This window comes from Rissa tridactyla, chromosome 1 (genome assembly GCF_028500815.1).
Source record: "Rissa tridactyla isolate bRisTri1 chromosome 1, bRisTri1.patW.cur.20221130, whole genome shotgun sequence".
NCBI lineage: Eukaryota > Metazoa > Chordata > Aves > Charadriiformes > Laridae > Rissa > Rissa tridactyla.
Window position 1 is genome coordinate 49,075,694 of NC_071466.1, and position 17,885 is coordinate 49,093,578.

The 17,885-nt window shown below is 38.9% G+C and overlaps 1 protein-coding gene and 1 long non-coding RNA gene across 18 annotated transcripts in view; one reads left to right on the top strand and one right to left on the bottom strand.

Annotated features, from left to right (window-relative positions):
* The first annotated feature begins 2,446 nt into the window (after positions 1-2,446).
* On the top strand, positions 2,447-14,415 carry LOC128913413 (uncharacterized). The gene is made up of 5 exons (XR_008467951.1): positions 2,447-3,783; positions 4,333-4,767; positions 10,305-10,386; positions 11,946-12,027; positions 14,233-14,415. It is a non-coding gene; the product is annotated as an uncharacterized LOC128913413 (long non-coding RNA).
* MYCBP2 (MYC binding protein 2) overlaps positions 5,369-17,885 on the bottom strand; it is a 200,961-nt gene continuing 188,444 nt past the window's right edge. For all 17 annotated transcript variants that reach the window (XM_054209207.1, XM_054209561.1, XM_054210085.1 and 14 more), the window contains 10 exons: positions 17,500-17,601; positions 15,983-16,111; positions 13,405-13,537; positions 13,023-13,126; positions 11,696-11,884; positions 11,064-11,171; positions 9,857-10,066; positions 7,567-7,674; positions 7,200-7,365; positions 5,369-6,185 (listed from right to left, as the gene is read on the bottom strand). In XM_054209207.1, coding sequence (XP_054065182.1) covers positions 6,070-6,185; positions 7,200-7,365; positions 7,567-7,674; positions 9,857-10,066; positions 11,064-11,171; positions 11,696-11,884; positions 13,023-13,126; positions 13,405-13,537; positions 15,983-16,111; positions 17,500-17,601 — 1,365 coding nt within the window. In that variant the 3' untranslated portion in view covers positions 5,369-6,069. The remainder of the gene's footprint in view (positions 6,186-7,199; positions 7,366-7,566; positions 7,675-9,856; positions 10,067-11,063; positions 11,172-11,695; positions 11,885-13,022; positions 13,127-13,404; positions 13,538-15,982; positions 16,112-17,499; positions 17,602-17,885) is intronic.

Genomic DNA, 17,885 nt, shown 5'->3' on the forward strand with positions numbered 1-17,885 from the left:
AAAGCTACATCACGCTGTCTCAGGAAAGGAATATTACTGAATGAACAGAAGGAGAGGTTAAAATAGAAGCTAAGAGCTAACATGGGCTGAGGGTGCTGAAATCACTTGGTCCATCCCCAAGCAGGGAGCTCCTCCCCTACCAAGGAGTGGTGCTCACTCATGCAAATAGCTATAGCGAGAAGCCAAGCTACAAGCAGGTAGCCATATGAGGGATTCATGCAAAAAAGGAGCAGTTTTACTAAAGGACACATCCCCAAATGACCCTCAGTGGTGCAGTGTGCCTTCCTGTGGCCTCATGTAGGGCAGTAATGGGCCACAAGTAGAGAGCCAGAGGTTCAGGGGCTACCTGCACCACTGCCATCCCTGCCAGATGGGGCTCCTGCAGGCTGGTTTCTTCCTCTGCCGCGTATAATTGAGGAACTCCATGGGTGCAGCCCCGCACTGATGACTTTACTGATGTCAGAACAAACTGGAGCTGTAAATAACTGACCTATAGATGCTACGATTGTCATTCTGGTATTGTCTTCCTTGTAGAGCCTTGTTTATTGTCCAGTTTGATTTATAGATAGACGATGTGCTCTACGTAGAAGAAAAAGTGCAAGTAGTGACCAATGGAAATGATGCTTTGTGTATATCAGCTGCTACACCAGTACCCAGGGAAGATGGCGCAAGTGGTTGTGGCCCAGTGGGCTGCAGAAAGGAGTGGGACCGTAGAAGCAATGCCATGATGGTGGTAGTAAATGGCACTGCATGTGCTGCTCAGCAGCTAACCCAAAGCAATGCCTCAAGTACTGTTTAAGGCTTTCAGTGGCCAAACCCCCTATTAGGTACAGCATGGGAAGAAACCGTTACATCCAAAGTGACTGAATTTCAACCAGTGGCAGACAGCCTACGTGAAATCTTGGGGCAAGAGCACAGAGCGCCATCTCAGGTGCCTCCTCTATCCCAACATGCTGCGGAGGTGGCCACTACCTGAGAAGACTCACTGGCTAGTTGGCAGGGGACATCTTTGGGCAATTATCAATGACTAGCGATGCCCTGTTACACTGCTTGCTGTGCTATTGATGATGATCAGTTTGTTGTTCTGTATTTGGTCGCATCTATGTAGGTGTACCTGGTGAAGATCCTGCCACCTTGGTAGCACAAAGTTCATCCCTACTAGACCCCAGCAATGAGAGCAGGGGATGTGATACCGCAGCCCTTCCGGTATGCCTTGGGCTGAGGGACATGAGGCATCTGTGGTACAACTACTGCACATTCAGTCACATGCAATGTCTGGCATGGGTTAAGGAGGGGGCTGTGACAAAAACCTATGAAGTTTTGAGTTATAGCCTGAACAACTGGGTGATCCTGAAGCTCCCTGTCTAGCTTCTGCGTAGGCGAAACAACAAACTAACTTAGTACAATGTGATTAATGAAAACATTTTGTAAGGACCAAGATTATCAGGCCCTGATGATGACCGGCTAATTGTCTGTGCCTTATTAACTTTTACTGTTAATTTTGTGCTCAGTGGGTGGATACACCCCTGAAAGTTTAAGCTATTTGTAAACTGACGATCTATGATGTGAGTGGGAGTACTGTGGCCTCGCCTTGGCCAGGAGCTGAGTTTGGTATGAATTAGCCGAGTGTGGTGAGCTGTGGCAAACAGGGCGGTGCAGACAAGAACTGAGTATTTCCATTGCGTGGGCTGGGGATCAACACCTGACAGAAAAGCACGTGAGACTGCTGGAAAAGCGTACAGCAATCTTATTGTGGACTGATCTGATTAGTGGCCTGTACTGGCATCTGGCTATAATCAGCAGTAGAGATCGGTGCGGGGGGAGATGCGGTGACGTGAATGTCTGACACAGGATCGGAGCGGAGTGTCTGAGGTGCAGCCATTATGCGTGGGAGCTGTGCTCTACCTAAGAGCCTGGTGCTCATGCTCAGCTGTGCCATCTCCCTGGAGTTGTGTTAGTTGTGTGTGAGAGAAACATTTCCCTGACACTGCCTAGCCCTCACTCAGTCCTCTTAATAAACTGAATGTAGCAGTATCATGTCCTTTCCCCACTGCAATCTCAGTTTCCTCAATTAATACTCATATTAACCTAAAATGAAAGAGAAGGCTGGAAAAGTAAAAAACCGAATTAATTTGTAACTGTGGTGCTACACTCAGAAATTTTCTAAAAAGGATAGTGGTCAGACACTACAGATTTTTCTGCTCTCTGTAACTAGTTTTTCCATAATTTAAGACCCACAAGGACCTATGTCAAGAATCTAGGCATAAACCCACACCAAATTACACGCATTAATCTTTCACTGTAGTTAATTTGTCTTTCTTCAACATCCTTTTTGGGCAAGAGTTTTCTTTTTGTATTGTCTTTTAATAAGTCCTCATCGAGTCAGTTTATGATGAGAAAGATGACTTTTTCTAAACCAAACACCCTCTGAATTTTCTGTTACAGACATCTAATCCATGACCTGGGAACATGGAAGTGCTGAAATCCGTGGTGTAAACGCAGCCATACCTCTTACATACTTTTGACACCTGCATTATGAACACTTAAGGTTCCTCTTTGCGTACTCATACAGGGAAAAAAAAAATATCCCTCTAAAGCCATCTTATATTGGCTTTAAAGTGGTACAGCATACACTGTACACTGGATTTGGCAGCCCCAGGGTCTGCTATGTGTGGTCAGCCGGGAAAAGCAGCAGTGCCCAGCCTGACTTGGGTGCTGCTCCTCCTGCTCCCCATCCACATGGCAGCTCCCCTCCTGCACACCGGGGTGCAGGAAGAGGCTCCTAAAATGGAGAAACAGTAGCTAGAAAGCAATGGAAGGAGCAAAAGGGCTTGTCTGTGGTGGATTAGGACAGAAATCAGCACCTGAGAGTCCCGGTGACGAGCAGCGGAGGCAGCAATGTGAGGCTTTGAGTGTAGATGAGAAGTAGGGAGTGAGGCGGGGGCTGAGTTCTGAAGGAGTGAGGCATCTAAATAGTATGATAGGCAGATCCTTAATAAACACACTGGGCTTTGCTTTTTTCCAGCTTCTGTCCTGTGTACACCCTGTTGTACTCTAACCACTGGTTTAATACCACTGGTATAATCCAAATTGACTGCAGTACCTCCCAACTAAATAGCTATATTAATTCTGATAACCCTACAGCACATTTCTTGTATGATGAGTTGAAGAGTCTGTAGAACCATTCTGAAGTGACTTGGGGCACGTCCAATAGGAGTTCACAGATTGTAGATACAGGATCGTCAAGTATTGAGTAAGGAAGTTACTTTTTTAAATAAAAGCACTTAGTCTTTTTATGGTCCATAGTATATCTTCAGGAATTATCTGGCAAAAATAAAAAAATGACCCAACAAACCTCAGGCCACAACGTCTACCCTTCACCCACCAGAATGTGTGGAGTGCTAGGGCAGAGGAAAGGCTGATGATCTGTTTACAAAGAAAAAAACCCAACACATTAACCAGGGAACGTGGAGCCACAAACATGGAAGAGCATGTCAAACTTTGACCTTTCACTCTTTGTATTTCAATTTCCTCTCAAAAAAAAAGTCTGCCCTGGTGCTGAAGGCCGTGGTGTCTTGGGTCCAAAATATTGCTTCTGCTTCAGACTGCAGAATAGGTTGTGATGACTTGACTTGGAAAAGGCACATTGTAGTCATCTATATTCAAGTGGCTTGTGTTTTATATTGAGATGAAATGAACCACATGCCAGAAGTTTCTGCCCCTCTCCACTGAAGATGACTACGTCTGAGGTAAACACCTACAGTATGGACATAATCTGGACAGGTGAGTCGTACTCTGTTTCCAAAAGTCAGGTACAATGTAGGAAGTATCTTGACTCTTCAAAGATGCTGAATAAAAGCACCACATTGGCTTCCTCCTAACATTCAAATAAAGGTTTAACGCGATTTGAAACTGTTGGTGATTTTTTTGTGGAATGAAGGGCTTCATCATTGCAGATACAAGACCAGTCTTTCTCTTGCCTACTTGTTATTCTTTATGTCCATTGCAAGTTAAGTTTTATCTTGTACCTTTTCCCCCCTGCTATTCATCTGTAGTAATTTGATTTCATTTCCTTTTCTTTTTTTTTTCTTTTTTTTGAAATATATGATTCCTGACTTGGCTAAGCTCACTGCTTAGTACAAGTTATATCCTTCGTTTGCACTAGGACAGCTGCTGGCTGTGATCTTAGTACAGCTGTTCTAAAGAAAACGTCAACTCCCCTAAATAATTTTTTTTTATTTACCCTTGATTCCTACAGGATCTTATCTAAGGCTTCAGTCAATTTACTGAAAATAATTTCTCTACCTTGTTTTCTCTCTCCTTTCCTTTCAGATTGATGAATCATAAAATCTTCATGGTTGGAAAGGACCTTTGAGATCATCGAGTCCAACCATACACACACACACAAAAAAAGAAACTCTACAATCTCTGTCACTAGAGAATGAATGTTGTCACTTCATGGTCGTTCTCATCTAAATTGCCTTTCAGTCATAATCAAATCTAGTAAAGCTGCCTTTTAGTTGCTTTCTCTACTTCATATAGCATATTTATTTCAAATGTATTCCAAGAACTTACCAAGCAGCCTATCTCCTGATGTATATCTTTGCAAATACATACCTACTAGTTAAAATTCCTCACTGTCACAAGTTCAGTTGTTTGGATGACTGTTAGTTGTTCAAAAACCAAAGAGCAAGCCCAGCGCAAGCCCTACGTTTGACCACCTTTGTCTCCACGCCTGCAACCTCTCCCACCCCCGCCGTGAATAAGGTAAGTTGTGCTTGAGGTGTGTGTTTTTCCCCAGCTATTCTGAAGTTCAGTCAGACATACACATTCCAGATGTCTGAAGTTAGGGGAAATGGAGCCCATGGTTCGGTCCAGTGAAGGTGCTCTGACCTATCTGAGTGCCATCTACCAATATTTTAAACGTGAGCGCAGTTGTTCATGTCTTTACTTGAAGCTATAGTTTGCTTTTCACTATAGAGGAGCAGAGGACCTGGGACTCTTATTAAATGAACATTTTGGGATTCATGGCAAAAGGCCATTTGTCCTAAAAGTGGGGGTGAAATTTTACTGAAGAGTCTTAATAATGGATAAAAATAATTTTAAATGGAGTCGTCTTCTATGTTTTAAAACATTGTTGGAAATTGAAATACAGTACTTCATATGAATGCTTCTACATTTATCCAGCTTCTCTTTTAGAGATTTGAGCAGCGCTCTTTGTGTCCTAAGTACTTCTATAACTACCAGTTTAAACAATAAACTTTCCTACTTTTTAAAAGAACCTGCTGAAATAAGTGTAAGAACCATCCCCCCCTCCTCCCCGCCCCGTTGTAAAAAACATTTCTGAAAATGGAGGCTTACACATTCATTAGACTTTCACTGTATAAAAATGTACAGTGGCTTTATTGACATGTACATTCCATTATGTTTACAGCTGCAAGATATGAGGCACACTCAGTATTGCACTTCATTAAAATTTCAGGCTCAAACATAACCCAGAAGTTTAAATGAAACTGCTGTTGTAATTTAATAATTCTTATACAGGACAAACATTGATACCTTTATATACAGTGTGATACTTGTTACATTTATGCCTTCCTAACACAATTTTTTTTTTTTTTTTATAACAGTCTAGGAAATAAACCAGAATATTCTTCTTTCCCATCCCCACTTGTGATGCGTTACAATTGTACAAGATTACAAAAAGTCAGTATACAATAATCAATTTTTTTTTCTTTCTCCTGAAAGCCAGCATCATTCATAGTCCACAGACACACAGATCCTTTAATAGCAATTATTTATTTGTAAATGTCCAATGTTTCCTAGCCGATGACTGTAATGGCCACATGCAAACACCTCACAAGTTTTGATGTCTCAGTTCAAAAAATGTCAATATCTCACAGCAAGAATTATGTACATGGTATTTGGCATCCTTCTTGCACTGTAAATTGTTCCTTTTACCTGGGTTATGAAATGGTCCCGTCCTCATCCCAGCTGGACTTTATTTTCAGGACACTTGAGGGATGAGGGCACCTGTTTTGCTCTGGTAAAAAAAAAAAATACTCTAGTCTAAAAAGTGTGAGCATTTCTGCAAACCCCACAACCCAGAGCAAATTCTTCACCAGTGGGTGGATGGACAACATGAAGTGGACATTCTGTTCCTTCAAGTTGTTTACCTTTGGGACCTACAGGGAATTTCAGGGTGAGGGGAAAAGAAAAGAAGGAAAAGATTAACACTTGCAGATGATGTTAATAAACATATCTTACATTTCCTCAAAAAACACTCTAAGTGAAGGTAATAACATCTATAAGATGACTTTATAAGGCATCAAAAATGAAGACTTAAGAAACAACAGATAGAAAGGTTCTTTCACAAAGTCAAATTCAAGCAAGAAGTCTAAAGGCTTAATAGGCCAACAGTTACAACAGTTATGTAAAACGCTGAATTGTTATTTGATGAAAAAACCCAAATGATCAAACTGCCATGTAATTTAAAATAAATCAAAGTAAAAAAAAAAGTAAATAGCTTGTAGGGAGAATCACTAAAATAAGTTTCATCTAATTAATGCCACGTAAGAAATTAGCACAATCTAAACGCAAAATCGATAAATATAAACAAGAATTACACTCTGCAGTAAACAATAATTCTAAGGTTATACCAGGAATAGTATTTGTTTTCGTTTGTTTCATGTAAATATCTAATCAAAAAGATCTCACTTGTTTTTTCAACAGCAAGGTAAATAATAGGATTTATTGAGATAAAATAAATGGCACATGAAGTTAGAAACTAGGGCACTGGGGCAACAGTTTGCATGTGACAGGTACCTAAGTACAGATATATCATGTAATAGTAGTGTGTTAATTTTTTCCAATATAATTTTAAGACATCATTACACATCTCAAGTCTGAACTGGTGGAAGTAAATTGAAATGTCTTTCTGTATTGAAGAAGCTAATGTTTAAAGGATCAGTGTGATGACACTGCCTGTATTATTGCCAGAAAAAAACCCCACACAAACCCAAAAGCACGCATAGGACAGACACATCCTAATGTCATTCAAGATACTGAATTTAAAATTTGTATGATTGACCCTGTGTTTTTCCCTTAAATTATCAGCAAGAAAAGAGAAGAATATCAATTAGAAGTAATTACTAATCTCAGAATTCAGTGTGGTAAATTTGCTTTGTAAAAAATACTACCTGCAGGACAGTGTGGGAGTTCTTCTTTAGGGATGCTTGTCATTCTTTGGAAATCATCATGGCAAGCATTGCAAAAATGCGTTGTCCCAAAACAGAAAAAAACAGCAACCGAACAGCAGTAGCGGCACTTGTACTCTAAGAAATCTGTACCGTGTTTGGGACACATCTAAACAGAAAGAAAACAAATGCCGATAGATAAAGTAGCCACGCTGTAACAATCCAACACATTTCTACATTCTGTAGTATATATTAATATTATACAATATTATAGAATACATAGAATTAGAAATGACTGAATTGTCATACAGCTCAGATACTCGGAGCTTCAGAATGAAATAAAAACATGAATTCAAGTTTTTTTGCTTACCTGAGCCCTTGAAACATCAGAGCATGCACCACAAATAAGCTCTCTTGGATCATAGTCATCTCCTTGTCCAGCCTCAGCATCGCAACGAGCTTCGCCACCAAAATATGCCTACATTTCATATAGAAATGATTGGACGTTAAACCAGAGACAACTATTATTTTAACAAATTCAATTTGTAAGGGGAAAATGATGAATAAGGGTCATTACTGTAGTCTCCACTATTCTGCTATCTCTTGACTCTGACTCTAGATGTGTGTTTTTGAGGCCCTAAGACAACGTGTCTCAATCTCAGGATAAACAAGACCAAAAATTGTGCAACATATTCTGGTCTATGCAAGTGACCGTAAGGCATTTCAAATAGTATTTGGCTGCTCTATGGACTGTATGTGAGAAAGACAGGACTGAGGCTGAAGGCAGCAAAGAAACGTTCTACCAGGAGGGATATTTTTATGCTTACGTGGGTTCCCTTATTATTATAGTTTTGCTGTTTTCTACAAGTTCATGCTGCTTTCTCATCTTATTCTACCAGGACACACTAAGCACAAAAATGCACCAAGTAAGATTACCAACTCTGATGAATTTCCTCATATACTAATGTGTTTTCACATGGAGTGGTGAGATGAGGCAATGAATAACTTACTTCCTTCATTATCATCTTATTAACTAATTAGGCAACACACAAAATTCCTGTTCTTGGGAATTCTTGCCTTTTTGCGCTGATTATAAAAGGGAAGTGGTCTCAAGGCAACTCTGAGGAGGAAAAATTTAAGCAGCCCACCTTCCCCCAAGCTCTGCAGACTAAAAAGAAAAGGGAGAGTCCTATGGAATGTATGTCAGGGAATTAGGTAGTACTTTGGGGTGAACAGGTGCTGGAAGAAGGAAAGAAGTTAGAAATTGGACAGTTGAATATCACTGTTCAGACACATGGACACAGTATGAAAGGGAATAACAAGAAACAAGGGAAGGAAAAAAGAGGGAAAGACACTGAAATAACTGAGTATTAAGTACTGGAAAGAAAGCATGATGAAAAACAGGGACAGGAATAAAAACTGGAGGAAGTAAGATAATAAAAATATGTTTGTAAGGGAGGCAAAAAAGACACTAGGCAAGTTGCTAAAGGATGAGGAGTGAAAATTGATTAGCTGTGGGAGGCAGGAACAAAAGTGAACTTAATAACAGTGTAGTAATGAGCTAGAGGGATTCATTATTGCTCTTTAGCATATGGAAGGGAAGTCAATCCTTTCTCCTCTTATTACCAAATTGTGCACTTAACGTAAAAATTATTGCGGTTTCCATTGAAAATTTTGCCATGAAATTGCCTTATTCCATTCATTCCTAAGGAAAAAGATGTGATCAAGATGGGCGCTAAAATCAGCTTCAGATAAAAGAAGCTATGGGAGGGGTCCAGTGATTATCCGAAATTTCTCTAACCATAGATAAAGAACATCTCTTCTCTGCTGCTGGGGAAACCAGGGGCTGTTTGTACAAAATTTTTGGCTTCTGGATAAGTTTCATATCCCCTACCTGAAGAAAGGTGTACATATATGACCCAGAGTCCAGCAGGCTAGACCACACATTTCCTCTTTCTACTCCTTTTTCATTCTTCTAATGCATCTGGCCATCATCCCCATAGTCGCTGCACTTCAAAGGCACTCAAGATGCTAAGATCTGAACTTTGGCATAATCGGTTAAGGATGACAGTTTCCTTATCCCCATCCTGAACTACTGCACTATCATGAATCGAAATTACAGAAGACGCTTCCCATCTTTTGAGACGATCACTGGGGAAAACCACACCAACAGACTTGCAGTAGTGGTCATATTTCTGCCCCGAAATCACTGTTTGCTGCAGTTCCAATCAACTCCAGCTTGGATAAAAGTAGTATTGAGGTGGAATCTTAGTGAGGAACTCTCCATATCAAAGAGTTAGAATGAAACCTACATTTATACTATTTTAACGTTCATGTAAAGTATGAGTTGGTAGTGGGACAAAGGGACGGTTGGTGTTCTAAGACAATATCTGCACATTTTTCCAAGACTATGACCTCAATATGCCGTGGTTTCTGAACTGCTCTGTATGTACATTTGAGCTTTACAAGGTAAGACTCTCTGTACATTTAGTTCGCTCAACACTTTTTTTTTTCCAATTAACAACAATTCCTTTTCCTGCTTTCCTACTCCATACACAACACATTAAATATATGTTCCATTCTTTAAGAAATTACTTTTGAAACGATAACATACATTTCATTTGAGAAAATTTCACTTGAGAAAGCACTAATCGACACACCTTTTTGCACTTGTAGCAAACATAGTAAGCGTATCTGTTCATGGCGTAGCCAGCTGGGTCATTATAAAATCTAACACCGGGTGTTGTGATGGCCTCACTCTTGTGCAACCCTTCGTACTCCAATCTCATTAGCGCTTTTCTCCTTACATCTTCATAGAGTTCTTTGATTGGATCAAGCAAATCCTTTAATACTGTATGATTGATTTTGTTCTGAAATAAAAAAAAAAAAACAAACAAACACCTGATTAAAATATCTCGCACCTTTATTACAACGGCTGTGATAATTTGTATTATGGTCAAACACAAACAGTGTAATGATGTCATAAAAACTAAAAGCTTAGGCAACGGACATTTCAAAATATGGCTAATACAGTATATACTTTATTTGCTGCAAAAACAGTAACCAGGAATGACTTTTATATAACCTTTTGTTATATGAAATCATCAGCCCTTACAACAGACTGTAACAACCGCAGAGAGATGGTAAAGCGTCCGTGAAATATTCGCCACAGCACAGGAATATTCTGATGGTATGTCTTCTCTCATTTTGGTCCTTTTTGACTTACTGTTCAGCAATTAAGCGTGATGACTGACAGTCCTCTATGCCAGGTCTTTATCATTGAATAGGCACAAGCTACTGCCAGAAATTACCCAAATGCAGCACGGAGGAAGAAACACAGCACGCAGAAACGGCTGACCATTCACAAATTTCATATTGTTAGGGTGTTCAGGTGCTCTTCCTTCCCAGCAGCCATCATATGCTTTTGCTCACAGCAATTATGGTTTTGTGGAGCACAAGAGGAATTTTTAGTAATTTAAGCTGAACTAAGGACATACCTTCTTCAGCTCTGACCCTTTCATACTGAAAAGCAAAGCGGCTTTAAAAAGGGTTAGTGTAATACAGAAGCCAACTTTCCTGCTTCAGATAATTTGCATTAATACTTCTTCCCCCCGGCTCCTGCCAGCCCTAAACATTGGGAATTTACAAGCTGATAGTGCTAAGAATAAATCAGCATTAAGATAATGTCTGCTTTATGCTTTAAGAGCACCCTTACTTCAGGGAACAGCAGGGGAAGGTAAAAAGATGCATCTAATGATAACCTTTCTTGAGTGACAGGAGAAATTAAGGAAACAAGGGATGTAAAACTAATTTGTACAATATTAGGTAACTTGTTTGATGTAGGCAGTAAACACACAGCTCATTTACCTTGCAAATAGGACAGGACATAAACCCAAAAGTTATCCTTGGCCCAAGCCATCTGTTTTCTAGTACTCGTTGACAGCATTGCAAATGGAAAACGTGGCTGCAGTCCAGCTATAGAAACGAATACGTAGAAGTGAACACTGAAGTTACATTAACCACGAAACCGGAAGTAGTTATTTGCTTTTAAGCGGCAACATGTATCAATTCCAAAAAATAATTTATGTTAAATCTTAGAAGGCCCCTATTTTCTTCTTAACAAAGAGAAAGAATATAAAATGGTTGTTAGAATCATAACCTTTCCATTCCCAAACCACCAGTGGATATACGAAACATATAACTATATCCATTAATTACCTCAGCTGTTTTTCTCATTTATAAAATACCATCTATTCTGAATAAAGTACACACAGGAAACTAAATTGATACAATCTGCTTTCTCGAAATAGCAGTAATGCCAGAAAAAAAAAGAAAGCTTTTTAGCAACTTACGTATTGTTACGGTGTCTTTTGACGGTGTTTTGAAGTTTTAAAAAGTATAATTTGAGGGACTTGGTATTTTAGCTTCTTACACACTTAACATTACAACCATAATACTAATCTCTTAAAAAGGGGAGGAAAAAAAATATTAAAATAAACCTGGATAGCTGGTGCTGCTGAAAGTGCTTCAGTAAAGCAGATCATGCACATGTCATCAGCATCTTGTTTAAGAGTTGTAGCGTTCTTATCGCAACCGTGCAAGCACGGCAAACAGTGCTCTTCGTTCTTAACGCCTCCACACGGATGACCGCAGGGGTGTGTCTTGCTGCAGGCAATTTTAGCATACTCCTATTAAAAGTAAATAATTATTCTTTTTTTTTTTTCCCCTCCACTGAACGGTTTGATACAGTGCCGCTTTTTGAAGGATCGCGGGTTCGTGCAATAAACTGAGACGAAAGAATCACGATCCATGTTGTCTACTGCTACAGCAGGTACTTGGGAAAAACCGCCCATTTTGTGTACTTGAAATAAAACTGACTACCTTCGTTTACTTATGTTACTCCTGAATAGCAATGCCATAATGAAACCATAATTCTTAAATTTTCATTTTTAATTTTAATGTAAAGAGAAATAGTCTTTCATTAATATTTTGTATGTTAAGCGCCTCCTACATAAATATTGCTTGCCCTTTATTAACAGCCTTTAAGATATCTGCAGATTTTGGTCTTTCGGGAAAGGTATGAAGTAACCCGCTCTTAAGAACACATCACGAGCTGATCATTAACCAGCATAAAGCCCTTTTATATGGAACTGGTATTTTAACCACCTCTAATTCCTACCCCTAGTAAGCAGAAAACTTGTAAAAGTTGTCCAGAAGCTAACAACGAAGTGAACTGAATTATTATAACAGTAATATAATATAGTCAGTAGGCTGTGTGGGAAAACAAAGGAGACAAATTTACCACACAAACAGAAATAAATAGGGTGGGATCAGAATCTGGTTAGGATTTGGCCCTCTGCCAATTTTATCTACACTGTCGGGCGTAAAATCCCTCAGGACACATGGATACACTCGACAAACGTGGCCAAGTCTTAAATGTTGTACACTTGCATAATAAACAGGCTGTTATTGCAAACTGCTTCTATCAAGCTTCCCAGTACACCAGACTTCATGTCGGCAGTGTATATTTTACTTTATACTTGGAATGCTATTGTGAAAACTTGAGATACTTTTGAAGATAATAATGAAACTACCCAGTATTTTGTCTGATGGTGTTTGTAGCCTGTAATCAAACTATACATTTACAAACTTGGAAGTATTTGAATTACAAAATAATATTCAATATTCAAACCTTTTCATATGAGAGGTCTTATTTAAAACGGACCACAGGGATGAACAATTTTTACTCAAAACAAGGAATCAATTTGATCCTGCAGTCTCTTCTATGTACGTAATTCATGATGATTGATAATTGCTAATACACACCTGGCAATCTGTATCAGAACAAACGCTTCCCACTGCTGATAATTCTGTTCCACTCCTACAACCACAGAAACGACACGCTTCAGAACTGCTGGTGGTCGGTTTGCCTAGGTCCGCAAAAGTAAAGAAAACCGAAAATCATTGTAATGAAACCTAGGGAACTGATACTCTAACAGACATCTAAAACAACAATCACAGAAAACAACCAGAAAACCAGCAATTCTTACGCAGTTAAACTATTTTATTTTTATTAACAAATGACTAAAAGCACTGCGCTAAAGCAGGTGAAAACCCCAACTGGTTTTTGGTTTCTTTTTTGACAGATGGTCACATAAAAGGTAAAAATAATCAGGATAAAGAGCAAGTAATAAGAGTTGTGTTTTACCTGTCTGTTCTCTAAACTCCACCATAGCCTTCATAGTTTTGGAATCTGCTAATGCCATCAGCCAGAAAAGTTTGGTCCTACCACAACCCTCGTGGAGATCAACTTTGATAGCTTCTTCTTCTTCTTTGAATACCTGTCAGGGTAACCAAACAGACAATAAATAGCATCTCTATGTTATTTTTGTCACCGTCTCTTTGTATTTTCATCCGATGTTTTACAGAGATTGGCTACTGCAAGCTATTTTTGTTTCATGCGTTCCATAACTTGCACGTATCGCAGAATGGAGAATGGCTTTGTGTTTTTAAAAGTAAAAACATATAAAATTAATGCTTGAGCTAACATGGCTGGGAAACAATAATGCAGCAATCCTAAGAAGAGAGCTGCACAACATTTTTTCAAATTTAAAGAATATGGAGCTTTGGACTTTGTAACTACTATTCAACTCATCCAGGAGGCCACAGAATATTAAAAGCACAAGATAACATAACCCTGCTAGTAGTTTATCAAAGCAGCATTGATAATTACGGTCTTAATAACAGGTACTATATAACAGAGATTATTTAAGTGTGTAATATTGGTATTTTTGACTTTCACATAAATACACAGTGGATAGTTTTGGCTACAATGAGGAAAATTTATCATCTCTGCAAAATCAAAAAACTGCATGAGATCCTTAGTGGACTTTATGCAGTCTCTTCTTTTTCTTCTTTCCTAAGTTTTGAAGACAGTTCTGTTTTCATTCATTTCACCTGCAATGCAACAAAAGTTAGAATTTTCCTGGGGATGGATGTGTACACTCACTCTAAACTTTCTTTTCATTCTCATTAGAATCAGGAAAAAAACCCTAATTCGCATAAGCCCGTCGCAGTAACTTACACGCTGTCCTTTCTTGGAAGGAGAGAAAATACACTGAAGAGGTACGCATGACAAAAGTTGGACAAAGAACAGGAAGCTAACAGAAAACAGGAGACAGGGAACATGACAGAAATTAAAATTTGAGGGGCTTAACACGAGAGATGTAAAGGTAAAGGCGGTGAATAAAGAGTAAAAGTTTAAACATGCTTTTAGAAGTAAATAGGAAAATCTGATAAGTAGCTATTTTGGACAGATTAAAGGAGAAATGTGAGGACTTCTATGAGATATGAACTTACTTTTTATCAACAGTAATCTGAACAGGCTATATAGGAGAAATCAGAAAAATAAATGAGACTAGACAGTGCTGTGCCATGACAGAAGAGAAGACATATAAAATAATCTTCTTAGGGTAACAAAACAGGAAAAATGCGAAGGGGATTGCAAAGATTCTGGCTAAGAAACAGAAGATAACATCTCCAGGTGGAACTTCCAGGCTGAGTCTATGCTGCAAATGCCGAGGCACCGAGGAGGACATTTGCAGAGTGAAACTCAGTGCCAACGAGACGAAGTTCACATCACGCGTGCTCTGGACTAGCTGATCCCTTGCACTGAACGACCATTAGCAGCGTGTCCCTTCATCTATATTTTTTTTCTGGTTTTAGTTTCACCTGAAAGGAATCCACTTCATGCGCTCCAAGGCTGCTCTATAACGCAAATCAAAGCACAGTAGGGAGATAAGGATTCCTGATCCTAACTAAAAACTGAATGCAGATGCACTCTAGGGAAGGGAGAAGAGGAATGATTTCCATTGAATTAACTTTATTAATGAGGTTTATTATTTTAGCCTTCGTACAAATGTAAGTAGTCAAAAGGAAAGGGGAAAATACAGGGCCACAAAAACTACAAAAGATAAATAGTGTCAAGAAAGAGGAACCGTTCAGTAGTTTAACCAGTAAATGCATCTTCAACGTTAATTTCAATGAGAAAAAGAAATATTCCAAGGAGAATGCAGTTTCAGGTTTAGATATGAAAAGGATAAAAGAATAACACAAAAGAACGCTTACTAGCAGAGTACACAGCAATTTGTAAAACCTCATCTAGGTAAGTCAAAGAGGAAAGACATTTCAATCTTAAAAACAGAAGCAAAAGAAATCAGGAAATTTTCAAGCTTAGGGATATGACAACATACTTCTCTGTGAAAAGACAGTGAGAGCCGGAGAAATATTAAAAAAAACAGGAGAAGACTGACAGAAGGGAACCAGTAGGAATATTTGTTGTCAAGTAGTCTTCCTGGATATTAAAAAACGTGTAATATACATTACAAATGAAGGGGCTGACAAGCACTGACTCACATGATAAAAGTAGTAAAGGAGTTCTAATTTAACAGAAATAAAGAACCAATATATACTTAAGAAAGTCTATCTGGATTTTCCTAAGAAAATGTTCCTGAACAAGGCTAGAACAAGAGAGAAGCAAGCTGATGTAGCATAAGAGTTAGAGGCTGCAACACGATTTTCCAATCTTCTTCAAAAGATAATGGACAAGGGAATTTAACTAAAAACAACTAAAAGAATTCAATGGAAACTTATCTATCCCATCTCAAATGTAAAAGAAAACACCATTTTCAGATTTGGTTCTTGCTACTGCCTTTTGCTTATATATTAGTTGGTGAAACGCATACAACGTATGCGGTGTATACAGCAGGATGTCACGTATACTCTACCTGTCTCTGATGAGTTTTTGTTCGCCGATGGAGATGAAGGAAGCGGTCACAATCGGTACACAGATTCCCACAGATGTTACATAAAATGATTGCAGCAGTTTCACCATCATCATGGTTATCGCACATTGGCTGAAAAAATTAAGATAACTTATGAAATAAGTCTGTCTTTATGAAAATCCTTCATTTCCTTTCAGCATCTATTTTTATTCTCCCCCAATCACTCCCTCCCAAATTAATAAGGGAGGGATAAAGAGCTTGTTTAGACTATTATTTGTATCTTTAGAATAATCACTATCTGAACAATTACTCCTGGACACAAAAAGCCCCAGTTTACCACATCTCAATATTCTGATATTCTTCATCTCAATATTTTGCGTGATGTAACAAAAATGCATTTTTCAACGATACAGCCGAGACATCATTTTCAACAAGTCTGAGAAAAGGTTTGTGTGGTAACAATGGGTTACGAGCATGTTAACAGGGAAGTTAACTTCCATCATACTGCCAGAACGTGTGGTTTCCATGAGACTGCTCGTGCAACTTCAAATGGCATCCTTTCAACAGCAGTCCTGGCAGAGGGAACACAGTTCACCTCAACGTTTGAATACCCTGGTATGAAACAGGACTGGGGAATTTCAGGCTGGGTTCAGCAGCTTGGACTATGTCTCGACTGCTCCTCTGACATTTCCAAAGCTCTACACAAGTACCTTGACTTTCTTAATCACCTCTGAAACCTTTGGGCCTGCTTTCCTTCTCAGCAGAGTTTTAGTCCTTGCTGCTGCTGCAGCTCTGTCTCCTGTATTCTCGTTCTACCTACACGAAACTGCTGTGGAGGCTTTTTCACTTAAAGCATCCTCAGTTGCTAGTGGGAAGGCACGATCTTCCCTTGCCTCCCACAGGGATCCACCTAACCAAGCTGAAAATAGACCAGCTTCATTATTTTGCTCTTTCCAGATTCGTATTAAAAAAATCATAAGCTTTTCTTGATACTGAAAAATATAGACCGAAACTCAATTAATCCATCATATTCTGTATTAAGTTCGTAAATTCTCTGGGTAAATGGTAGCTTCCTAAATTCAGTTAGAAAGAATTTCTTTCTCTTTGGGGTAATCACTCTCCACTGAGATGGAGAAGAGGAAGCTTAATTACAGAGAAGTGATTGAGCAACACAAAAGAATTGACTTTGTTATGTGACAGAGATCCAGACAGGAAGATAAAAGCTCTGACAGCGGGTGTTGTATTAACTGAGTCAATCTACTCTCAAAAATCCATCCTATAGGTGTTGCCCTGCTCCATCCTGAATACCAGTAGAATTGCTCACTTATTAAGTTGGAATTTTTGTTTTCTAAGCAGTGCTTGTCTAGAACACAAATACTTCAAACATGAAGGCACAATTTCCACGGGGGACAAAAGGGAGGAATAAGGTTAGGCCAAGTCTACCTTTCCCTATTCATTATTCTAAATTATTTGACTACCGAATAAAAATAAACACAAAAAGATATGATTTTCAGTCTCACCATCTGTTTCTGTTGTCCATCCTTTCCCATCCATCTTCCTGAGGATAGCCTATCCACATGATCCTGATCAAGCACACAGAGGGATGCTAAGGCCAGCCATAGCTATTGAAAGGCAAGGTAGGATTAAATGTTTTAGAAATACGAAATAAAAAAAATCCCAAATACTGAAAATATAAACTTTGTCAGATAACAGTGTCACTGTTACCTGCAAACTGTGTCATGGTTAGCTGAAGCCTGCCCATACAACGCAAGTTTTTTCTTTTCCAAAAGAAGTCAAGCACACAATAAAACTTATTGAACTTTTGGGAACTACCTTGTTTCTTTCAGGTCTGTCACTTTATGGTCATAAATACAGTAGTTAGCACACATGAGAGAATCAGTGAAAA